This window comes from Dromaius novaehollandiae, chromosome 12 (genome assembly GCF_036370855.1).
Source record: "Dromaius novaehollandiae isolate bDroNov1 chromosome 12, bDroNov1.hap1, whole genome shotgun sequence".
Classification (NCBI taxonomy): Eukaryota; Metazoa; Chordata; class Aves; order Casuariiformes; family Dromaiidae; genus Dromaius; species Dromaius novaehollandiae.
The window spans coordinates 11,197,484-11,223,801 of NC_088109.1; the positions used below are offsets into that span (position 1 = coordinate 11,197,484).

The 26,318-nt window shown below is 36.4% G+C and overlaps 1 protein-coding gene across 2 annotated transcripts in view; it reads right to left on the reverse strand.

Moving 5' to 3' along the window:
• Positions 1-3,643: 3,643 nt before the first annotated feature.
• The window catches only part of ERC2 (ELKS/RAB6-interacting/CAST family member 2), a 492,995-nt gene continuing 470,320 nt past the window's right edge, over positions 3,644-26,318 (reverse strand). The window contains exon 18 of one of the 2 annotated variants that reach the window (XM_064518915.1): positions 3,644-6,171. In XM_064518915.1, coding sequence (XP_064374985.1) covers positions 6,091-6,171 — 81 coding nt within the window. In that variant the 3' untranslated portion in view covers positions 3,644-6,090. The remainder of the gene's footprint in view (positions 6,172-26,318) is intronic. The other variant, XM_064518916.1, reaches the window with a different exon arrangement.

Consider the following 26,318-nt stretch of genomic DNA (forward strand, 5'->3'; position numbering starts at 1 on the left):
GAAACACTTTTTTTCTCTTCTAAAGGGACCACTGGTCTTTGAATAAAATATTTTTACCTTCCCCCACAGCCACCAGTTTAGAATGAAAGCATATTCCATGTTTAAGATTCTATATTTACTTAGTTTAAATATTTATGGGTGAGATGTATATACAATATTGAATAAAACAGAAACCAGATTCATTCCTTAATGAGTGAGAAAGAATAGACTTCATATGGGGCAAAAAGTAGTGTTAAAATTTCTCACTAGCTCTTTAAAGTCAGCAACCACAAGAAATGTTAAGTCTTCTCAACTACTGTACAGAATAACAAAATCAAAAGTGTTATTAGTTTTTCTTCTATATTATCAGATTTTTATGACAAAGGTTAGAATGTTCAAAAATGTGTTTAAATTTATTCAGCTGTTCTCATAGTTTCATGTTTCACTGGGGCTGCTACACTGCATATGTTCCCATATGCCTGGATTAAAGCTATCTAGCAGGATGGTTAAAGTTATTAGTCCAGCATCTGAATACTTGTTCAGATCCTCGTTCATCAAGTATTGACAAGCTGCGAAAGCCATATTGACATCTTTTTTTTTAAACAGGGCATTCATGGTATTTGTCAGATCAACACTTCTACAGACTTTTCCTCCTCCAAAGACACCGATAAACTAAAAATGGAGTTAAACCCAGTTGTAGGAGGACTGGACAGCCCAAGGGAGTGGTAACGGGATACAGAGACTTTAACCTTTAGGTCACCAATTTAAATTCAGCTCAGGTTGATCACGACCAACGTTCCCATGTGATGAATGTTTGCTAGCCTGTGCAAAGAAATAGACACAATAAATATTGGTGGATGTATTACCAAGGTAACTGATCCTTTCTGGAATTCTCAGCAGCAAACCTGCACGCTGGCAGGGCACAAAACTGTCCTGATTCCTGTAGTTTCACGGAGCCCATCATCAACTGCCTACTCCAAAACAAGGTCCAAACCACAATCAAATAGCTTATGGCAGGGTTCGATTCTTTTTTTTTCTCAGGAGGTACATGCTTTAACAAGAAGCATCTTCAACAGTGATCACCACTGAGTTCACCTGGTCATAATAAAGTATAAGGTGCAAAAATAGAGACACACAAAACCATATAGAAAAATGCCACGGAGTACACTGCTGTTGTACCCCAAGTACTACTGCTAGACAGATTTGGCTGAACCATTAAAAGCACGGATATAGGAAAAACAGAGAAAAATCTGAGACAGCTGACAAGAATAACCAGAGGCATGGAAAGTCAGCTCTATATGGAGACTGAGATTGAGATTCAGTTTAGAGTCCAGATTAATAAATGTAGCCTGGTATGAATATATAAAATAATGATTATTACAGGCATTTCTTCACAGCCTGGGGGGTTATGATTAAAGCTGGGCACAAGTTTTTTTTCCTAGTCTATAAGTATTTTGGAGATTTCAGAAAGGCCTTGTTAGTATTAGGACAAATCCTTTCACAATTTCCACAAAAGCAGAGATACCCAACGTATTACTGACAGTCCAGTGGTAATGACAGTTGCCTTGGATGCATTAGATATTCAGCTGGGTTTAAGTCTCTATTCAGCTGGATTCAGAGAAGGAAATTGAACCAAAGTTGGATGTCTTAAAGGATAATGCCCTATCTATTAGGCTCTGGGTATTGTAATGCAGATTTCTGTCAAGGTTTCTTGCTGCACAGTTCCATTTTAAATAAAGTAGTTATTTAGTATTTGGAATTAAAGCATCCTAGTGGAAGTTTCTTTAAACTATCCTTGATATGGGAGAGATTTCAGGTTTGATAAATCAACAATTTCTATCAAAACTATGTTAACCTGAAAAACTCACAAGCAGCTCCAATATTTCCAAGAGCAAATGCAAACACGTTTCAGATATTTGCAAACAGTCTCTTTTTCTTTGTGGTAACACTAAAGAGGGGACAGTGAGACCAGGCCATGAAATCTTTTTCTGTTTAAATAAAATATCAACAGATGTAAGGCTGGAGAACCATTGCCACTAATCACTCATCAATGAATTTCTTATATAAAATGAGAAAAATAAAATATGCAATATAATGAAAAACATTTTCATTTAAAATTGATGAAGGGAAAGCATAGCAGCACCCATATTACTATTCTTGTGCTAAGTGACAATGCAGTTGATAATTTTCATATCTGGGAAGAGAAGGCCTTTAATTTGAGCTTTAGCCAGCACATAACTCTTTACTGTGATTTTTTTTTTTTTTTACCCATGCTATCTGTAATCTTGAAAATATGCTGTTCCCAAACTACTAGTTTTCATATCACTTTAACTGCAAGTCTGCTTTTCATTTCTGTAGCATATCTTACACTGACTATTGCCTGATTATTTACTCTACCAAAATGCTTATTCATCACAGCATTTGACTATTACAACCCTTTATGCACAGCTTCCCAAAGTACACAGATCCAAATCAATTATAATCATGTAATATTGTTAACCCCACTTACACAAATCTTATTCATCCTTAAACACCTCTACTCACCTCCAAAGATTCCCCCTCCATCAAGACATAGCTTTTAAACATTTTCATTTCTGTAGAAATGCTTCTAACAGTTTTCTCTGCTCTTCTACTTAATTTTCCAATTTCAGTTTTCTTTCAGGCCTTTCTGTCTTTTTCTGTCATTATACGGGCAATTGCAGTGTACTTTAGCTATTTATCCTACATCCATAACACTGGTATCTAAGCACCCATAGATTTTCCCCTGTAACACACTGACAAACATCCACTTTTCTGGAGCAATCAACCGACACTGCACTAAACCGTCCCCCACACCAGTAGGTCCCAATGCACATAATATCATTAACAGGATGTTGACTTATAGTCTTTATCATTTTAACTTCTCTTCACTGTGAAACGAGAGGTAGTATTAAACTGCACTGTGCTGCAAATGGTAGCCCTTCCAAGGACGGATTACGAGACAGTGGAAGTCCTGTGTGGGGAAGCATAAACACTGCCAACGAACCGCACATCAGCTGGCTCAGTCAGTGCCATCTTCTTCGGGATACTGATTGCATCCTTCCCGCTTCTGCTGAGTGCTACCCTACTATATGAAAAGCCTCACTGCAACGACTGTAGATACTAGAAGAGGTAGAAAAATGCTTGTCTTTAAAAACAAGTCTTCCATGTATACAAGTTTCTATTTCCTCCCACCACCCTCAATTTACCATAGGACAGAGCAGTAATAGTTCACAATTCAATATATTTGGATACCAAACCAGGTGACACATCTACTGCCAGAAAAGTAATACGTGTGTAATGCATTACATTATTCCTTCAGTGTTTTAAACAGACAAAAATAATAATAAAAGATCTGCCAAGCAAATCCACAGTTCTAATTTTATACCATCTGTAGCACTTTAGACTAAAAATATTTCACAGCTGTCATTTTCAAAATTAGCATTTCAATTAAAAAGAAAACCAAGCTCATACTGTTTGATCCTAGGCATTGCCTTACTCACCAGAATAATCCCACTGAAACAGGTAAATGCATTTGTATGAATAAGGACCTGTACCTCAGGCCTTAATGAAAACATACATATTGAAAAAAAAATGATAGCTTGGGAATTAAGTCAGAAATTTTGACAAACATTTATTTTATAAATGCAATGCAATTAATCTAGTTGAATATTCCTGAGTTCAGATCTAATACACACTGCTCTACAGAACTGCATCAAAAGCATTAACACATTATTAAAGTTATTAAACTATTAAAGTTATTTCACTTTTTAGAGTTTGAAAATGCATTGTGTTTGCCTGTGGTTCACACCTGTCAATGCATTTTTGAACCACAAATTCTTCCTATCATCTGGTTTAATGATAACACATTCTTTTAAAGTTAACTTGCATTTGAAAAACAGATTCGTTAAATCCCTCAGTTCCACATTCAAAGGAGATATTAAACTAATCATAGTCCTAAAAAGATGGGACTTAAAAATGCTATGAGCAGAATTTAGGCACCTCCATCCAAAATGGTGGTCCTCCAGGCCCCTGTCTCAGCCTGGAGATGTCTATTCTCGAAAGACAATGCAGTTTTCTACGGCAAGATTTGCCAGCGACAGGAGCTATCAAAACAAGCCTAACAGACACCCACCAGGCTGGGTTCCCTACAACATTTTTCAGGTGCTATTTCTCCATAAGATAGTACATTAATAGCAGTCTTTCCTAGCCTAGTAGTAGGACCACGCATCCTACAAGCAAATTACCCAGGTCTGACTCTTTCTTCAGTCTGAGATTCAAAGCAATATCTTTTAGGAGAATGTTCACTAGGCCAGAGGCTGCGTGAAATGCTGGCATGAGGATAAGGATATATTAAAGCCCTCCTGTTGGAACTGTATCATTGAACAGAAAATAATTCAAGATTCACTGGGCCAGAGAAAGAACACAAGAGGGAGCAAGAGTCTGTAGCCTAGTGATTTGGGCACTCGGCTGGGAAACGGAGTCCTGGGTTCCTGGCCTTTGCTCCAAAGAAGGTTTATGCAATTTATCTAACGGCCTTTTCAGAATATAAGTCCTGTCTTGAATCTGTCTGTAAGTTTTCCTTCTTGATCCATGTCTATAAATAATATTTGGGGTAACAACAGCCATATTTAACAATCTGAATTACCCAAACATTGATATGCTTGTTGTATGATTTCAACGCTAAATTGAAAATATAGAATATCAATAAAATTGAAATGTGCCAAAAATTTTAAAGCTTATTTCATATTAAAATTATTTTAGAACTTACTTGAAAACAGGTAAAACATAATATTAAAACACAATGCATTTATTTACCTGTGTCAGTAACGCTGCTTTGAATTACAAAGGTAGAACTGATTTTTTTTCTTCTCATCTTTCTCAGAATGTAGCAGTCTTTCATTTTTAAAAAGTTTAATAATACTAATAGACTTCTCGTATCTTAATTCAGGTCAGTTTCACTTTCTGATTCTCACTTTATAGTATTTTCATTTTCTGGTTCTCATTCCCTAGCACAACAGTGCAATGTCATGCAGGCGACTGTTTAAATCCAAGCAAGTTTACCCTGAAATTCCCACTCCAACAATTTCATGGCCGTATTTCTGTTTTTGCTAAACATTCTTTTTATAATAGCTTCATTTTGGGCCTAAGCCTACATAACAGTGTCCCTTTAAATAATATTCCATGCCTTGAAACATATTACAAAAACTGTTATATCAAGGCAAGTTATGTAACAGCTCTCTATGGTTTTAGCATATTTACTCTGTCACGCCATATGTGAGACTGCAGCCTCCACAACAAAACCTTTACACACTGAAGTCATTATCTCTGTGAAGTCTGCAACTGGCATTTAAAACTTATTGATGGCCTGGGTATTGGTGGCTCAGTAGGCAGCACTCTTGCCGGAGGCCCAGAAGGTCACCGGTTCACATTCTGCTCCAAGAACAAGTTGGACATTTTCCAGGAGCGTGTGTGGGCTGTGCTAGACTCCTGAAGGGGCAGTCCTTAGGACAGCAAGCGAAACCCTGTCTGCTCTGCGGATATCAAAGTCCTCTTGCAAAGGCGGGAGGAAGAATGAGGAAGAAGGACGTGTAAGACCCCTGAAGCAAGTGACTGAAAAGAAGCGTACTTGCCGAGGACCGCCATTCAGCTGCATGGGCTAAACACAGAACGGTAAAAACCTACAGTACACTGAACAGCTTTACACAAGCCCCTCTGGTCTTTGTGGTAAGCGTACAAGCTGCCATGCATGCTCATTATTAGCTAACTTCTTTAATAGCAGAATGACTTTGGATTCAATTTCACACTGTGGAACTATGAAAAACACGCGTAATTTTGGTAAGTGAGGCGCCTAAACAAAAATGTTTTAACGTTGGTAAAAACTTCAGAGCACACTATGTAATTACTGAAAAAGCTTCAACCAATTATCCAAGTCAATACTAGCAACACATATAGAGAATAATATAAATGGAGATTCAACCTGCTCTGGTGTTAAACTTTGATACTTGAATATCCCAGATGTCTCCCTCCTCCTCTTCCTCTTCTTTATAGGCAGGTAAAGATGGATCTCTTGAAGGAACTGGGGATCACACTCTAGGCAAAGGTTGGACAGGTGATCAATGTACAGCATGAGATTTTGCCGTGGCTATGTGCCTCCAACAGTGACCGGATCATCTGGTTCGGAAAAACAATTCAAAATTGTAATATTTTATTACAAAATTAATTAGGGAAAAATTAGCAGAGGGGAGAACAAATGATTTTAGTAACAAGGAATGCATGACAGAACTTCTTTGCATAATTCTGTAGTTCTTTTTAAAAATTCATTTATTTCTTATTTAACATTTTCTTTCATTAGCATTCTAATTTCTCAGGAGTCAGCCTTTGGAGGAGTTCCTCCTATTTCCACAGGCAGAATGTATCCAAGTTACCAAAGAGATATGAAGTTATTCTGATAAGTTTTAATTTCTTCTTTACGTCTCTGCAACACGACCGTACAAAATGCCAAGACTAGGGCTGCTCCAATACTTCAATAGGCTTTGGAGCAAGCCATTGTTTATTAAGCCAAAGGGGATTCTACCTTCTAGTGCACTTCAAGGAGGTATTCATAAAGGTTAATGTTTGTTTATGAAGATTCATCTCCCAACACTCCCTCTATTGTCAATAGATTGAAATAGCGTTTTCTAAGGGACCATTCAGAGCACCTAACACGAGACTTTTTTTTTCAGCATTTATGAACACGACCTTTTGTCTACCTATCTTGTAAATAGATTTTTTTTTTTTTTTTTACCACCATGGAAAAACAAATAATGTCCTTCTCCCCACAAATATCCATTAGTATAATGGATCCTTAGGTTTAAGTTTGGGGAAATCAACCTGTACTTAAGCAACAGCACTTACACATAGTTAAACAGATCATGAATTACAAGCATCTTGACATCTATAGGGTATCACACAACTAATGTGCAAGTAATGAGCTTCTTAAACAAAACAAGTTCAATGATAGCATTATTTCTGGCTTAGAAACAGAGGAATACATAACATAATCCTAGTGCAAATTTGCAAAGAATTATGAGTTCATTTTGTCTCTAAAATATGAAAAGAAACTATTTCAAGGAATGAAGGATGTCCTCTTAACCTGTGACAACAAATTTGTTTGTTTTTTTCTCTTCTCAGTAAGAAAGCAATTAGGTTTTTTTCCAATAAAAATATCCTTGTGCATATATAAACACTCCTGGTAATCATGTAATTACCTTACCCAATCAGATTAAATTGCTGTCAGTCGAGTTCCCACTGCTGATTAACTTTCGTGTACTCTAAACCTAAATGAAGTCTTTGGTAAAGTCACTTAGTCATTTACAAAGGTGTCTCTATGATTCTAAAAAGTATAACAGCAATATATTATTTGCTACAATCATCAAATATCGAAGGTCAAGGATAGATCACAGTAGACCCCTTTTATAAAGACCTAAAGAAATACAGAATTAAACTATGTTGCTTATTTTTGTGTTTCTTGCCATGACTTCTAAATGTAATAGTAACCTTTGACCCCCCCCACATTAAACACTGTAATTAAGTAATTAAAACTAATTATGCAATTTAACATACATATTTTTATCCTACAACAGGCAGGTCAATTACCTCACTCATTGACCTTGGAAGCTTTCACAGTTTAAGTAAAACAATGAGTCTTTCAATTAATTTTAAAGTACGAACAGAAAAGGAGCAGCAGAACCACAAACCTCTTCAAGTTAATATTGCATAGATGAGTCACTTACAAATCTCTTCATTTTGTATTACATAAAGTAAATCCCTTGATAAAGCTTCTTTCCTTCGTATGTGTCTCTATCACTAGAAACGTTAAAACATTTGTGAACAAATCATATGCACGTTACTGGCCAAATGCAAGCAAGATGGGAGTCCATATATTACTTTTTCATCCCACTTCTTTCTTCATTATGGTTTCTTCACATATTTCTCTCTATCTCTCCCTGTTTCACCTTCACTTTCTCAAGCCTTTTCCCTTCCTCTTTTTCTTCATTATCTTCTCTGTTCCACTGCTATCTGCAAAACTCACTAGTAATTTATATATTACTGAACTGATGTAGCTGTTGTCTTTTCCCATGTCTGCTTGCACCCCTACCCCCATTCACGAGCGGGCATGTCAAGAGATGGTGTTTCCCACCAGGGCCGGGCTCCAGCGGCTCCTGCTAGTCATGATTCAGCATGCCAAGGGAGCCATGGGCTGCAGAAAACCACAGTGAAGAAAAACATGGTACGTGCTTTAAAATCGTTCTAAATTTTCCAGTGCTGGAAACCTGGTAAAAGTGAGAGACACTTCATGAAATTATTCAAATATGTTTCACCTGGTTAATGTCTTTAATCTCTTCATACACATAGGTAAGCTATATATACTGCATTGCAAGTTTTTAAAATTTGACAACAGACACACATGCAATATTACATTGTGTACAAGTAACTTCTTTTGGTACGGTAAAATTATCATAAAAAATCAACCTTTTTTATTTTTCAGTAAATTAAATTCCATGCACCTTCAAAGACAAGTTTCTCTTAATAAAGAAAGATTAATTGCTAAAATATGTGCCTACAAGCTCGGCCTTAATAAGGATCATATTCTGATGCCCTATTTCTAATGCTATCATAGACACAAATAGCTCCACCAAAGTTAAGAGGGTCAGCTGTGAAGTATAGGGACAGACAACGTGCATAGAGGTAAACCAATCTAGCTTTAAATTAACCTTGCTTCATGCGGGGATCAGAAAACAGCTACTGGCAAATATGCAGATCTTTGCCCACTTCCTGAAAGTCAGGCAAAAATACCTACAGTGTACTTTGTGCTTTTGGTGTCATTTCGAACGTATCATTTTTGGAGCCTGTCAGGTTCTCTTCTTTGGTTAGACCTGACTTGCACAAGCAGCTCAAAAAGATATCAGTAAACCTTTGACATAATGGAAACAAGGAGCAATGAACTCTGAACGAGCAGTTACAACAGGAAAGAAGCAATTTAAGATGGTAGCAGGCCTTACTGCAACATTAAACCTCAAATTGGACCGGATTTATATAAAGTAAAACAATACACCGAAATACTGCCCCAAACTTCTGCACAATAGTTTGAAGGAAAATAATACAGTGCATGTGTAGAAATCCTATCCAAGGTAGCTGAGGAGAGTATTCCTTATATTCTCATTTAACAAAAAGGTTCCTTCTGTTTTGAACGGAACATTAAAATTCTAATTCAGCTCATTGGGCATCACAAACAGAGCAGCCAAAGAATGTGTGAAGGAGTCCAAGTATGGTGCTATTGAAACAGAGTGGATTAGAGGAATTGGGACAGGATCCTACAAGTGGCTAAAGAGCAGCAGGAGCTCAGCTTCACAAGCAGCGGGAGGCTGTTCTTTCCAGACGTGAGTGACACAATACAGGCAAAACAATCGAGATTTTAGCTGATAAATGTATGCATTAGGAAAAGACCTTGCTGTAGAACTTTTGTACTCGACAAACATTTAGGTAAATTCTCCAGATCTAATTTATACTGTAGAGCATTTTGTCTCATGTGAACATGCCATGTTAATTATGTAAGACAGAATCCTGTATAACCTAAAGACAATAAATTTTTAAGAATCTCAACACAGGAAACACAAGAGTATTTGCTTAAGGAGGCAGCAAATGGAAAAATCCAGAAGTTTTTGTAGTTTGACCCATCTTCAATTCTGTCCTGGACAATTCTATGTATATCAGCTTAAATATATGTAAAAATATTAGCCCCAAATGTCTGGGATATCTAGAATGAATCAGTAACAGAGTATCTATATAACTCTATTGATTATTAATAAATCCTGAGTTTCACCAGAAGTAGTATAGAACTTTTAAGGTCCTGAAGGGGACACTTACATCTGTAAAGACAGGTATTGAGTTATCAAGATAAGATGCACTTAATGAAAACAAAGGATCGATATATCATTTTGATTTCTAAATCTGATGGGATTTTATGAAATCCCAGTTTCATTCTAAACACCTATTTTCTTTAACACTATTTTCAAAATATCTTTTAGAGGCTGAGACTCCTCGTACTTTCGGTCTCACACTATGTGCAATATTTTGGGAAGAACCAGAAAAAAATTTGCTCAATTGCTTTTTAGCTAGGCAAGTGTAAAACATTATGTGTAAAACATTCACATGTTTTCCCCAAATTCTTCCCTTCTCTCTAGAAAACATCTGTAGCCTTCTGGACTAATGACTTTAGTAAGCTTGAAATAAATTATAATTCTGCTCGTAGGTCATGAAAAAGGCTTCCAGCAAGGATAAGAGGCTACACTTCCCCTTGACTTTTAGAACATGTGGACATGAAATTATGGATGGGAGGGAGAGGCTGAAGGAGACCTGGCAGAGAACTAAAGAACACCTACACTAGAGCAAACCACAGGTCCATCCACCCCAGCACCTTTTCTCCAGTGGTGGCTCCTGGTATAGTCTCCCAGCTCACACAACCTTCAAAGCATAGATTCATGAATTAGAGGCAATATTGCAGTGTTTAATAGCCCGTAATGCATCTTCTCTTCCATGAATTCATCAGATCAGTTTTTGAACTTGTATAAACTTTGGTACTCACAGCACCATGTGGCAAGAAGTTCCATAGATGAACTGCACATTATAAGAAGAAATACCCTATCCCCTTCCCTCCATTTTTTAAACTCATTAACTGTTAATTTTTTCTGATACTCAGACTGGTTGTAATATGAGTGATAGTAATTAGTTATTTTTCATTCAATTCTTCATAAGAGATGGCACTGTACTTTCTGGAAACTCACAGACGTTTAGTTAAACCTTGTTAGCTGCTCAGTTATCAATTACCCAGCTGTCTGTTTTCATTTAGAAATCAGTTTAAGAGGCTGTGGTTCCTTTGAGAACATAAGCTATTGTGGTAAGGAGGCAGGACTGAGAAAAGGTCAACCAGAAGAACAAAGGCACACAGTTCCCCCGCATGTCATTTGAGCTGAACCTATGACCGGGGCAATCACATAAGAACATTAGGACACTTGAAGGAGACACTTGAAGGCTGCATACCCTGAGCCTTCCCTCCCTCAGCACATGACCAGAAGTTCACCTGCCATCTGATCACAAAGCAGGCATTCCCCATCACATGCTTCAGTGAGGGAACATGACAGATGATGATATTTTGATCATTAAATGGGTATGTGAATAGCTGTACGGTCATTTCAAGGGGAGAGACCAGATCACAGATCAGGTCAAGTTCTCACTAGCTGGCTCCCACCTTTGGATCATGACAGAAGTTGGCCATCTCTGCTGCTAATATGCACAATTTCTGGAGAACTTTCATAAAGTTGTATAACTAGGCATTTGAAATGATGTAGAGATAGTAGTAGTATTCAGGAGTTCTAGCTCTAGTCCCCTGCCCAGTTGAAGAGCAAATGGACGATGCTTTTCTGTTACCTGCAGCACCGGGCAGTTATCTAAATAAGAAGTCATCTTGTTTTCATCACCATAGGGAGTGTGACTTATTTACACATACAGATGTATTGCACATTTATAGCATGTTTGGTACAGAGCAGAGCAGCTCTGTAAAAGCTGATTAAGACATTATGCTCAACTAAAAATTGGATGCTTTGTGAATATCTGCGTTTTGGCCTTTCCCCAAATGTCTTTCCCCCACAAAGTGAGGGAGGACAGCTGGAGTAGACTAACATTTAGTACACAAGAGACTTTTTTCCTTTCCTTTTGAAGGTATTACTTGCATGTTATTACATTTACATAAAGGATCCTTATTCTTTCCCATATATAGTAAATTGCACGACAGTATGTGAATGTTGTGTAGCCACTTTCCCCCCCCAAATACAAAGTAGAATTATTCTCACTGTCATTCAAACCCCCCTCCCCCACACACATTACAAAGAATTGATGCAAATCTATTTTTGTTTGGTCTGTTTTCTGCTGACAGTTATTAATTTTACAGCCTACAACATAAAGACATACAAGTATCACATATGTTTTTAATCTGCAAGTAAGTTATCCAATTATTTTAGGTAAACTTTATGATCACAACCATTCTTACTAACTCTGATATGATAGGTTATTTTCCTCTTAATGGCTTAATGACTTCTTACACACTGCTATGGGGAATATACTCGTGAATGTTCCTCATGCTTTACCTCCTGATCTTGAAATAATATAATCAATGTGCACATTTTGTTTATACTTACTAGTAAAGAGATACTAAAAGCATGCTGGGAAATAATATTCCATGCCTTAGGACTCAAGCAAGTTCTCTTTATAAATAGAGCTTGTGTAAATCATGGACAAAGTTGACAAATTTCATGGATTAGTCATGGTGAAAATATCAGATTTCATGGTTTAAAACAGATTAATAAGAAAATCGTATTAGAATCCTGATTATCCAAATTCTGCGTGTTTCTGAAGAATAAAATGAAAGAGTGATAGTTCCTGAGTCCATTTACTTATTTACACTTGCACTGTATCACATGCGCAGTATAAATCTTTCTCATCGACCAAGTGAATTGTAAAAACTCTGAAATCTACATTTATTTACATTAGGCAAGATACATTAGAACCAGAACATCTGCAATTATAAGGACTATATTGCATTAAAGCTGCTCCAATACATTTTTCTATCCAGTTATCCTTCATTATTAGTTAACATGAAAATACTTTGTCATGTATAGACAGCCTTTAACTAAAGGAAGAAAGAGATTTTGAAATGAAAGCTGCTATTTTCATGTTAATTAGTTATACTTGGTGCATTTCATTAAAAAGTAGGAAAAGAGAATCTCTTAAAGAAGTTCCACTTTAACAGAATATCTTGGTATTATGGTAAAAATATAAAATTCATACCAGTGAAACAACATTTGGAGTAAAGAGAAACTATCAGTTTTCATGTAAAACTTCATGGCTTTTAAGTCTTTCATGATGATGTAATTTAAAGTGAGGCCTTATTTAAAAGAGAGCTTACACATAAGCATGTGATTCAAACCGACTTGTTGACTATATAACTACTTGGCTTGATGCCTACATCTCTTCTAGTTAGTTGTATAGACCACTTGTCATCTTTGCATATGAAGACAGCCAATTTGTCAGACATTTGCTTTAATTCTTTTCCTTTGTCTTCTTTACAATAACCTTCATATACATCCTGGTCATCAATATCATATATCTGACTGGAGGATGGAAATTCATTTGTGTCTCCGTCTTATTTCCTTTGCATGCAATCCTCCTGGGTCTTATAGGATGTACTTAATAAGAACCACATTATTCTGCTAAAGGAAGTCCTTGAGCAGACTTTGAGAAGCAGTGTGGCAAATTAGTTTCAGAACATGGAAGGTCAGTTTGCAAATAAAAGCTGCAGTTATCTGCAGTATTTTCTGCAGTTTAGAAAGTAAGAAAAAGAGGTCTAGTTTTCAAGAAAGGATTTGTTTGATGTTTTCCTGTAGAAAGCTGTACTCATTTATCCATAAACAATAATGTCTTGGATATTAGCTGAAACAAATCTAAACTAGCTTTTAGATAAATTCACATTTTGGATATATGAGCAACACACTTCTTTTCCAAGTGTATTTAAATGCTTTTGTTTCCATAAATTTAGAACACGATTTGTAACAAATTCTACACCATTCAAATATCCAAATTAAAAAGTGTGTGCAAGTCTGCAAGATAAATAGCCCTCTAGAAGGTTGGAAGTGTCAGGTTTACAGCTGTCCTCGCAGTCTTAATTCTGCCCCCTGGTGTCTGTAAATTATCATTATTTCTAACTAACGATCCCATACGACTCTTCCCGCTAGACTCTCAGTGTCATTCTGTTCACAGGCTGAATGTTTCTTACAGACTGGAGCAGCCTTTCAGTATTTTCAAAGTTCTTAAAATGCTGCCTTTCCAAGCATTTCCCTGAAACCACTTTACTAATTGCTTCCTGAGCATCTCTGTGCCGCTCCTCACTACATGTGACTATCACTGCAACACTAAAAAACTGATCTGTGCATCTTCTTTGTGATATGAAAAGAGCATTACTATCTATGTGAGCAAAGATGGTGCACAGACATTGGGCACAGTTTCAAAAGTGTTTGTCATGGATGTCTTGGTCATCTGCTCTAAGGCATTGGGCTTACTTGTACAAAGTTCTTAGCTTTTTATAGTCCCTTTCATTTTCAAAACAGTCGTACATACTTTAACACATCCTCTTTGAGACAACTCTATAAAATAAGACAGTATGTTTTATTTTCCTGATTTTGTAGATGGTAAAACTGAAGCAAAAGTGATTTTTGCCCAGGCAACCTAGAGAACTGGCCTAGACCTCAGAACGGCTCCTCCTCTGCTCCCGAAGAGCGCACACGCTTTCCACCACAGCGGCCACAGTCACGTTGCTTTGAGGTACTGCAAATGCTCTATACATCTGACACAGGTCATGACTGAAGTGAAAAATCAGAGGAACATACTATACCTATATTTTGGTCCACGTAACTTGTTAGCGCATAAGAAATCCGTAGCAAGAAAATGGATAGGTCTGAGTTGACCTTAACATTATTGTTTGTCTCTCCCAGCGTCAACTGTCCGATTTACTGGGTACCTCATGAATTTATGTCATATAGTAGATGGTAGGCATGGAACAGCTGTGAAGTGCTATAGAAAAGGTACTGAGTGACTGTATAAATGAAAAGTACTGTAACATGTACAGAAAAGGGCACTACAATAAAACTGATATGAGCACTTAAAATCTGGCACTTCCTAACTTCCAGACTCTTCATTTATACTATAGTGTCCATTTAGTGAAGGCATTTTGTTAACTTTCAGTAAAATTTGCTGTATTAAAAGGCAAAAGATACAGACAATTTTAACGATGCCTCATCAGTATCAGAAGCAAAGTTTGAGTTGCTAACTCACAAATGCAGTACAGATACATAACATTTAAAATAAACCTGTGGTTATGGTGCTCACTTCCAATTATAGTGCTGTGCACTGAAACAAAAAGCTGTTAGCTTATATATGTGAGCAAAAGGAAGCATTTCTGGTTTGCTTGGTTGATTATTAAGGCACACTGTAGCATAAGTCCGCCACTTATTCTCTGAACAAAATTTGAGTGCCCTCTCTATAGTGGTCAAGCAAACTGAAAAATAGTGGAAATAATAGGGCTTTTGAGTCTTCAAACCTACCAGCTCTGCTCTCTATTTTGAAACAGATTTGATCCAAAAATCAGCTGAAATTAAAAAGAGCCTTTCTATTGATTTCACCATGAGGTGACATGTAACTTGGAGAAGTATAAGCAATGCATATGGTTAGGTTAAAAATACAGGATCTCCTCTTTGTTTTCCATCTGGTTTGCAATCACACAGACCTCAGTGAATTTCTCATTATCTGTTCTAACATCAGTAAATTAGAATCAGCTACAAAAACTTAATTAAAAGCATTTCTTCATAGAAGCAATGAATGCATCATTAGCACTCACGGTTAATACTCACAGTCAAGTCTATGAAAAAGCTCTCATTTTCTTTGGCAGGAGCATATTAAAAGTGAAATAGTATCAAAATTCCAATGTATTTTACAGTAGTGAACTTACGTGTTTTGTGTCCCAGTGAACAAAAATGATTAAATTGGAATCACTTTTATGTTCTCAAAATTTTGGACTGCAAGTACTGCAAAAGATGTTTGATTTACTATTCAGAAAAAAATCACAATATTTAGAATTTTAAAAAACAGAATCTAAATTTTGGGCTAAATTTGGTCAAAACTTTGACATAAAAATCTCTCCCTCCACTTTCTCATACAGTGAGAGAAATAAGGAATCCATGTTTGTAGAGTGTTTTAATGTCCTCAGCTGAAAATTACAGAAATGCAAAGCAAGTATAATTGTTGTTATTATGTTGAAAATGTCTAGTTCTACTCACTATGTTCATTACCTTAAGTAACACAGTGGGTAGCCTGTTATTACTAAAGGAATAAACTTTTTCATCAAACACTCTTTATAAAAATATTTCCCTGGAAATGTAACACAGCATGTAGCAAGACTACTACAATTTTCCATCAACTATGAGTACATGCAGCATAGGTACTGTATTTAGATAATTTTACTTGAGCTTTTTGGCAATAGTTCCTGTTAAGGAAACCTACATTAACCTGAAATTTAGAGTCTGTTATCCCCAGGCCAGCTTCATTGGAATTTTTAATATGGCACTGTCTATTCAACAGTTGTGTGTAAAATGCCAATAAACTGGCCAGAAAAGAGCTGAAGGGCTAATTGCCTTTTAACTCCACTGTGATGATAAAGTCACGTAGAAAGAAAGGAAAAACTCCCACTGCTTTAACAAGTTTATCTGACTGCCACTTTAACATTCTCTGTCTGCATGCACTTTAGTGCATTCACCAATAAAAGGATAAAAGCATTCAAAATCCTATACCCTCAATAACTAAGAAACGCCAGATTCAAAACGTCTGCTCTGCTGGAATCAGCCCATTAGGTCAGCTAAGTTTTTGCATGGTACTTCATTTCAACTATACAGTATATACAAAGAAAACTTTTCCTTTTGTTACAAAAGATCATAGATCCTTAGGAAACTGAAGTGGGCGAAGAAAGGGAAGTTTACCATTTGAAAATAATAACAATATAAAGCAGAAACTGCTTCTCACAGATGAAGGGCGAAATAGCACAGTTCAAGTCAGTGGCAAAATTCCTATTGAGCTTAATAGGGCAAGGATTTCATCTCAAAGGAAAATGCTCAAAATGCAATACAGGAAAATATAGTATCGCTTAATTTTGAATTAAGCATATAAATGCATGTAAATGTTTTTCAGTTATTCTCAGTTCCTTGAGCCACATTTTATATTCTGCCTCTCTTCTATACTTCTCTCTTCAAAAACTCAGTTTTATAAATATTAATTTTTCATCTGATTGTGAATTAGGATCTTCTAGATATCTCTTTCTATACTTTTCACATAGTGCTATTTCCTATTAATCTGCAGCCAAAAGCATGCATGAAATAGTTACAGAAGTCAATATTTATAGACAAAAGACATACTTTCCTTTGTTAGCTGAGTGATAACCATTCTTTTCCTATTTGATTACACAAAATGAGATGGTTATTAAAAGACACTTCACAAAATGATTGAAAGGAAGAAACTACCGGTCACTTAAATTTTTGCTAGATCTGTATTTTCACTTTGAGCAGAGAAGGAACATTTTCAGCTCTGATATTAAATTGACCTGTTCCACTTAATAAAATAAAAGCAGCAGTAGAGGCATTGTGATTGCCAGCTGCAAACCACTGAGTGTTGCTTTTCTATTAAAAATCTCTTCCATGTTTTTCTTATTGTATCCTGGAAAGAGTACAAATTCTGAATTCCAGAGGAATTTCTATAGAAAAGAATACTGTTAACACCAAAAGTTCCTCAAGTACTCACCAAGGCAAATGTTATATCATATTACAGTAAAATTTAAAAGCAGAAGTTCAAACTAAAAATGAAGTGTCCTTCAAAACAGACTTATGTGCATCAAAGCCTATGCATTAATGTACTTATTTCCATACAGTTCTGCATTTCCCTTCTCCATCACTTCATAATTTGTTCCAGATTTTGTTATTTCTTTCACATTTGAAGGCACATTGTTCCACATTTGGGTGATGAAAGACTGAACTGGATGGAAGTATAGTGAAAAGTTAGAGAGAATGAAAACAAAAATGAAGTTAAATTTTCAGCTTATGAAGTAGTAATAAAACTAAAGAAAACCCGGAAGAAAGAGGATTGATATGTTCACAGTACAAAATAAACTATTTTGCTATCCTTCCCACTGAAAAATGCCAATACCTAAGGAAGTCATGAATTTATCCACAACAACATATTCGTTTTAGGTTGTCACTGCAGTACAGGGGTATTCTTGAAGCTCAGATCTTTGTTACTAGATTAGAAGGCAGAGTAAACTAAAAGATCAAGCTAATCTAGGATAAACTTCTTTTCCACAGTTCAAAGGCACTGGCCTTTCCACAGGTTCAATTGCAGGTTTCTTTGAAGATGTGCCCTAAAGTTCATTAAAGAAATTTCACTGACTTGAACCGATTTCAGCATCAAAAAGATAATGCAAGAGCTTCACTGCCAGAAGGAACCTGACAAGCTGACTTTGAAAATTTATTAGGTGGTATTAGATTATATTTTTATTCTTCCACTAAAAGACTGCTCTATTTAAACAGATCGTTATATTTAAATCCTTAAGAAATCATTAAAAATTAAAAGGAAAAATTCTTGAAAATGTAGATTTTAAAAAATGCAGGAAAAATTCATTACTTAACTCTTTCTAGAGAATCCAAACCTAGCATCACTGATTTTTCCCCCTCATCAACTGCTTAACGATCACAGGTGGTAGTGCACACACTGAACTGCCAGTTACTGCTTATACAGCATCTTATCTGTGTATTGCAAAGAAATACAGATGGCAAGGACAGTCACAGCCTTTAACAATGCAGGATTTAGACAGATTTACATCATTACTTACATTAAGAGTATAGCTTTGTCTTAATAAATAGCCTGTGTCAACAATAATTTAAGGAGGAAAACTCTGTTTAAGGTTTCCCCAAACTCTACTCAAATCAGTGAAGACACATGCTGGTTTTGAAGAAGTTATACTTAGTCCTTAAGATGCACACTTGGTTTCTACACTGGGCTGAACGCCGATCTCCTTCCTTAGACAAAACAGCTGTTGGTGGTATGACAATCTTAGGAAGGGGCTCTGTCTAGAGAACTGAACCGAGTACTTCCAATATTTGTTACAAAATTGCTAACAATATATTCTTTTTAGTATCTAATGCTGCACAGATAATGCCTAAAAAATTGAAACATAGAAAACTTCCCAGATAAAGGTTAAACATGTGATATCAGTTTAGAGAGTAAACAGGCAGATTCTCTAATCTCCTGCCTTTCCAGCTCCACAATCCGCAGTGCCCAGGCGCTACAGCATCTGACTTCAGCTCCATCCCAGGCTCGCAGAACATGGCATTCCTGAGTTTCATTCAGTTTCATGTTTATTATACATCCTAACTTCCTAACCAGATCCTGTCAAATAAAAACCCCTTCATGGAGTCTGACAACTATTATTTTGTAAATACTGCTGATGCGTGGAACTTGCCTTCTCGGACCATAAATTCTACATATTTATGTCTGAATTGCTGAATTCGGTCAATAAAATACTTGTATTGGCTCAAAAAGCTGCCTACAGGACAGGTCCGATATTCCAACAATACTGTATTCCACCTTTAAGCTATTCTACCCTGTACCGCTATAAGAAAATCCTAGACGGAAACTGTCAGACGTGCCAAGGTTTATTTGAACCACATCATCCTTGGCTGTTTGATGTATTCCTTGTTACTCTGTCTCTTCATAAAAGCACCCAACTGTCTCTTTAGCCTATTTGTGTTATTTACTTTGCCTTTTTGAGTCCAAGATTTTATCTCGTAGATAAAAAAATCACAGAACTACCTGCCAGTGTTGACACATTGAGGCCTTGTAGTAAAAGCTATATGGCTAGATAGCTCACTTGAAGAAACTGTGTTTTATCAAAAGAATGAAAGTGATTACAAAATAATTATAAAAAAAATGACAGAAGACAATTGATACAAAAATATATACTGAAGCTAAAACACTGAAATTCACTCTAAAGCTTTGGTCATTTTAACAAATCTGTTTCTGTATATTCAACCTCTTATAGTGATGAACGAGCAAATACTTGGCTGAATAAAAAGATTCTGAGACGCTGATCCTCCTTTCTGTCACCTAGATTTAAAGTTAACCGCTTAATGTGATTAAAGCCTGACACATTATTTTTTTCATTTAGACAATGAATTTCCAGAAATTCATCTACTGTCTTGCACACAATCTCCTTAGCACATGCATATTACACAGACAGAAAAAAAATTTCTACAGTATAGCAACATTATTAGCTTACAAGATCAAACAGCAAAATGGAAAAAGTTCCAGAATTAAAGTTGCCTTTGCAATTTGAATTCTGCCCCTTATTAGTTATGATGCAGTCTTTAATTATATGCTTGCATATTATTTTTTCCACATGCCTCCTGCCTCAATCAGTACACAGAATGGATGTCAGGTGCTTGCCCATGACCAACATTTTCGATACAGCATCCTATCTTCTAGCTTGGTTAAATAAATGCCATTCAAACACTACTGTCAAACAAAACTATTAATCTCATCCAGGCTTTTCTATAGCATTCTTCATTATCACACTGGAGTTCCTTTACCTGAGTATCAGCGCCCGCTCCTCCGTTGTCATGTAGTTCCCCTCATCTCTCTGGACTCTCTCAGGTTACCTCCATTAGGGATTTTGCCCAGCCAGTTCCAATTTCCCCCTCCAGTTTCCTTATTCAGTCATTCCCATTCTTGTACTCTGGCCTCCACCACGCCCTCCAATCCCCAGCATACAAGCCCCTCGTTCACTGCTTAGCAGTCCCAGTTTTTCTCCTTTTCTCCTGTACCACCAAATATTGTTCTTTCACAGAGCTATCTCAACTGGACCGCACCCCTGCAGCTGCTTCACCCTTTCTCGTTGATTGAAATATGTTCCCCATACTCTTCTTCCTCTCACCTCACGGTTCTTCAGCAGTCTCAGTCCTCTCTGGATCCCATTCTCCCCCTCAAATCACCTTATCAGACAAAGCCCAGCTATGCCCTGGGAGGTGACATGGAAGATTCAGGAGAGGATCTCTCAGCTCTAGCTCTGGATCCAGCACAGCAGAAGCAGCTCTGAACTGAGAATATAAGGGAAATCTTCCTCAGCCCTCGGCTTCATCACGCTTTGTGTGGATGGAATCTCAGTTGCTAAAACTAATAAACTCATGCAAAGTGAGATTTTTCTAAAAGCCAATAAATTAGCCAAATTTGGGCAAATATTTACTTGGACAACAAAAAGCGCATCCATGAAATTAATACTATCCCACTGCTAAGTATCAGGACACTGTCTTCAAGCAATGGGAATGGTAGACATTTTCAAAGGAGTTTCCATTTGCACTGTTTACTAGTGTTTTTTCGCTACTATTCTCGTCTTGGAAATAGCTGCGCCTTTTCAGCTAAGCACATGGAAGCATTTGTGCAGACTACAATCTCTTGAGACAGGCACCTCGCTTGGCAAGTGTCCCAAATGATTTTATAAAATTAGCAGCTGAAAAAGGATTTCTTAGTAGGAAAGGTCAGACAACCTTTACAACAGGGAAGAATACAAGGCATATCTGTATATATGGAATATGTAACACAGACAAATAAACCTATACTGCTGCTTTATTGTAATAGCCTCATTTAACTTCTTTCCTTCTGTTGTCAGAACCAAAAAGGGAATTTAAGCTGTAATTATAAAACAAAGAGGCAGAACTTCGTTGACAAATTAGTTGTTACAACAGCTGAAAAACTCTGTATGAAAAAGACAGCAGACAACAAGATAATAAATAAAAGACCTTTGTCAAAAAATTATATTGATATAATATTGGCTTCCTTCTTGCTAAGAAAGATATCCAGCATGAAAAAGAATAAATCATGAATAAGAATAAATCCAGCATGATAGGAATAAAAAATTGTTCATAGAAAAATATCTGATAGAAGTAAAAAGGTATAAAACACTTTCAAACTTCATTATTGCTAGAGAGAATGTTGCCAGAAACTTAGAGAGGACTAAATATCTTTTAAGTTATTTATTTTAATAATTAAATGAATTGGACAACAATTTTTTGCTTTTAAAAGTTTGTAAAATATTAGTTATTTGCACACTCAGACTGTAAATTCAGAGTGGCTGTACTGTATACAGCATTCAAAGCTTTTAAAGTATCATTCCTTCTTCTGCTAAGTGTTTCAGTCCTCAAATCACAATGCAGAAACAATAATTCAATGGTTAGGCAAATCAGCCTATGCAAAAACTAGCAAATAGGCTACATGAATAGTTCAAAATCAAGTTAGCATTTAGTCACAAAACACCTAAGTATAAATAGATAAATAAAAAATAATTTGAGAATAGGTCATAACTTCTTTGTAGCTCAGTTTCTTGAAATGGAAATTTAATAGTTCTTAACCAAAAATTATTTTGAGGGGTTTAAATTCATTAAAAGAGTACATGTTATTAGCTCTAATTAAAACCAGATATTGATTATCATCACTAATAAGGGTAAAGTTACAATGAGAAGGGTCTCAGGGGAACATACTACATAACTACATACATAATACCTAAGAAGAACGGGCCACTTAAACATCCCCTTACGCTTCGGCAGTGAAGGCAATACTCGCTTTTACAGTTTGACATAAAAGGTAATGGTTGACTTTCAACTAGCACTGATGGATTGTAGATCACACCTTCAAACGAAGCTGGATGAATTCCAGTTTTCATAGGAGCGATATCGCCATCAGTATTGCTACCATAGTCTAATAATTGATGAGTGACATCACACTCAAACTGTAAGATTTTATTTTGAGTCTGTGGGCTGCCATGTCTTTAATGCTACAGTGTACCATGAGGGCCCTTAAAGCATTTCCTTTTAATTTTTTTCTTCTGTTAGCTGGGTTATTAACTGTATTAGCGGTATTTCCTATTCTGCATATAGGAAATACCTGCTCATACCAGTAATACCTTGTCTAACTATAAAAAAACTGAAAGGAAACTATCCACTATCCTACACTCCATAAATACATCAAGTTCCTAGGCACATAAAAGTGAGACCCTGCAATCCCTGGTTAATGCCAGACAGATCTCTGCTAGAGTATTTTGGCTCCTTCCACACACATCCCACCATTAAATTTGATTCAAGTTAATCCTGTCTGAAATTAAAATAATGGTCACCTGCCATTATTTAGTTTATTGAATGCGAACATCAACTATAAGAGCAGAAAAATAACTACATAGAAGAAACGATAGCAATCACAGGCATTTGAAAAAAAAATGACAGTTTTTTGGGTAGGTAAATTTTGAAATATTTTAAAATTAGATTCATTTGCTGACAAAAGTGATTGTCTACAACCTGTGTTGAACTCAGCAAGTTCACTGCCTTAATTTTTAAGGCAAGGACCACTCATAACAATGCAAACACATTTTATCTTTCCTAGGAAATTACTGTTCTTTTGCTAAGATACTGTATTTTCATTCTGTGGGAAGGCTATGAAAATTCAACCTCATTAAATTAATGCCTGCACATAAAATTTAAAATGGTTGGTTCCCAAGGATGATGTTGTATGGAGGATAGCTTTATTAGCATATTGCATTTCCCTTACCTCTTTAGCCAATTGATTTCCACATCAGCACACCATTTTTTTTAAACAATGTGAGCATAAGGCATTGGGTTTTTTTCTTAACTCTAAGAATGAAGTGAAATTTAAATAATAACTTCAAGACTTGCCTAGCTGTAGATGTTAAGTTATATTTAGAATTGTAAAGAACCTTCTCTTTTCCTCTTAGAGGAACATGAAGAATTACATACGTCTGAAAACACTTTATTTATTAAAATTTAGTCTTCTCATTTCTGTTTCTTTGTACCACAAACAGATGCAGAAATGCATAATATTCAGTTTAGATGTGTCTAAAAATGAAAAGCAGTAGACTATAAGCCTTTCTCAGCCTTAATTCCACCCATTTCTGCTCCACCATGCATTCTTGCCCCTTCTAAAACAAGTCTGTGAGGTTTAGCAGCTTGAAATCATATGTCTGTCCGTTAAGCTGCTAGGTATGTGGAAACAAAGTTTTTAGGAGACTCATAAAATCAAACAAGATCAGACTAAATTATCTGCTGCTGATCTGCACTGATACATTACTGGTAGCCACTAAGCCAGCCACTTTAGGTACTGAAAAAAAAAATCAAGGGCAGTGAACCATGATATGCAGCTTCGTTGGGAGGTAGTTAAGCACATTATCAGACAGAAAAAGCACTTTAGACCCCCTTGGTTGTCAACCTTGAAAATGGTAAGAGTGATAATTACCTCTTTAGCACTAGTAGAGACCAAATGAAGTATTACAGCATGAAAGCTCTTTCATTACACAAAGTAATCTCCTACTGAGAAGGAATGCATTCAACTATTTTTTTTAATTCTGTGATAGAAATCATGCCACAAAATTTGTGAAGAGGCATATTAAAGAAAAGAAGGCTTCACTTCAATCATTCTCCACTGTCATGCCTGTGCAGATACCTTCCCTTATATGCCAAGTATTTTAGACCAGATCATAATGCGGGTGTTGGGCTTTACATACCATATTTGTCCTAATTCCAGTGCTCCTTCTTCTCCTTTTTATGAAGACAGTATTTCAGATACCTCTTTATCTCCCTCCCACGACAGCATTGCAACTGAGCTCCTTTCTATCTCTGTTTTTTTTCTGACTCCGCTGTTCTTTCTCCTATATCACATGCACATTCTGTTTTCCTCTTAGGTTTATACTTTCCTAGGCAAGAAGGGACTGCAGCAATCATTTAAATCCAGTGTTTCTAAATCTTTTCAGACAACATGCTTATTCTAATTGAAATAGTTCCACAATTCCTTCATATTCACTATTAAAGATAGTACAAAAAGGTGTATTAAAAAGAAGTATTGAGTACGTATTTGTGTGTAAGCTTCCAGAGAAAAGGGTTGATCTTGGAGGAAAGCAGTGTGCAGGTGGTGAGCAAGTTAAATCTTCTTCACTTTATAGTGAAATTCTTAATGTTTCTCCAGGCCTCTCTTTGCTCTGAATAACTTTCCCTACGGTTAAAGCCACTAGAAAACTATCAACAAAGCCAAAGTCCCTCCATGACATTCTCCATATTGTGTCTTCAAGTGATTTCCTCAACAGATCAAGAATTTTGGTTTAGCTGGAATACACCATCCTAACTGAAGGTTTCAGAATGGCAGGGAATGCACCACAATTGTTTGGATGCTTAATTGGCTTCTCTGTTACAAATTTCTCTCTTGTCCATCTTGTGAATCTGTTCAGGGTGAAATGCACACTACAAGGAGCTCCATCACAAGATCCACGGTCATCCTAAGTGGCCTCATCTTCCTGTAAGTGACTCATCTGACTCCTCAGATGTGGTGCATTCCTTCGGGTGGGATGAGGATGTACAATGCAATCTCCTTGGTCCAGTCTTCTTCAAGTCCTGCTTCCTTCTGAGTGCTCCAGCACTCTCTTCAGTGCTGACTTTCATTCTTTCAAAATTGTCAACCTGTTCTCCCCCTTCCCCTGCCATTTGCAATTTTCAAGCCATGAATGTCACGCCACTGGCTTCTAAGCTCTCATCCTCCATTTTCCTCCACAGTCACTCTTGCTAGTGCTGTTTCATGCTCTTCACTCATCAGACTCCCTATGTCTCTATGTCCTGTGAAAGTCCTGCTGCTACTTTCCACTTTCTCTACGCCTCCTCTCACTTTGCAAAATATCACTGGAAGAAGTTTCATGACCATGAGGCTTCCTTTGTTACAAATTTGTTCTTTTCCTCCATTTCAATTGGCTTAATTAATTAATATTATTTCTACTAGCCATGACCAGTTCCAAGATCCAGATATTTATTTTCCATTTCTCCTTCCTCCTCAAACTTATCTCCCAACATATTGTCACTATCCTTGCTGTGAATGGTCTTGCCAACTTTTTCAGATTGTCACATGTTGTTATATATGTGATCTGACAATATGGACATACCAGAAATTAGAGATGGAAACAAAACATATATTAACCAATTTATCCACATGAAGGTGTGGGTCAAAAAATATCAGGATGTTAAAGTGAAACAAACTAACAAAGCATGTCACTTTAAAGAAAAGTAAGAATAAAAATGATAAAAACTGGAATCACCTAGGTTGGATACTTTAGTTCAGACCTACAAAAAACATTGTTTCTCTGATCCACTCTTCAAGCTATATACTTAATTACCTAAGAAGAAATAAAAAATAAGCTGAAAAAACCCATAAGAATCACAATCTGTTTTTTTTACGATAAAAGAATGAGACAAAATTAGACAAAATAGAACCTTTGAGTACAAGTACACTCAGACTTATTTCCTAGTTGCCAGCTACTATATTTCAAATGACCAGAGTAAACACATGAGGAAACAACTTGAAGAATTAAGAATAAAACTAAATAAGCAATAAGAGTAAGGGTGCCTGAATGATGTGATGAAATAATAAAAATTATTAAATGCATTAAAACTTTGCCTGCTGAATACAGATCCACTATTAACAGACCAATAGTCAACTACAGCAATTTCAATCCTGAAAATTCTTGTTATATGGTAAAATACACAATAGCCAGTGCAAAGTGATGTACTGCTTACTGGCATGCCCTGGTTATGAAT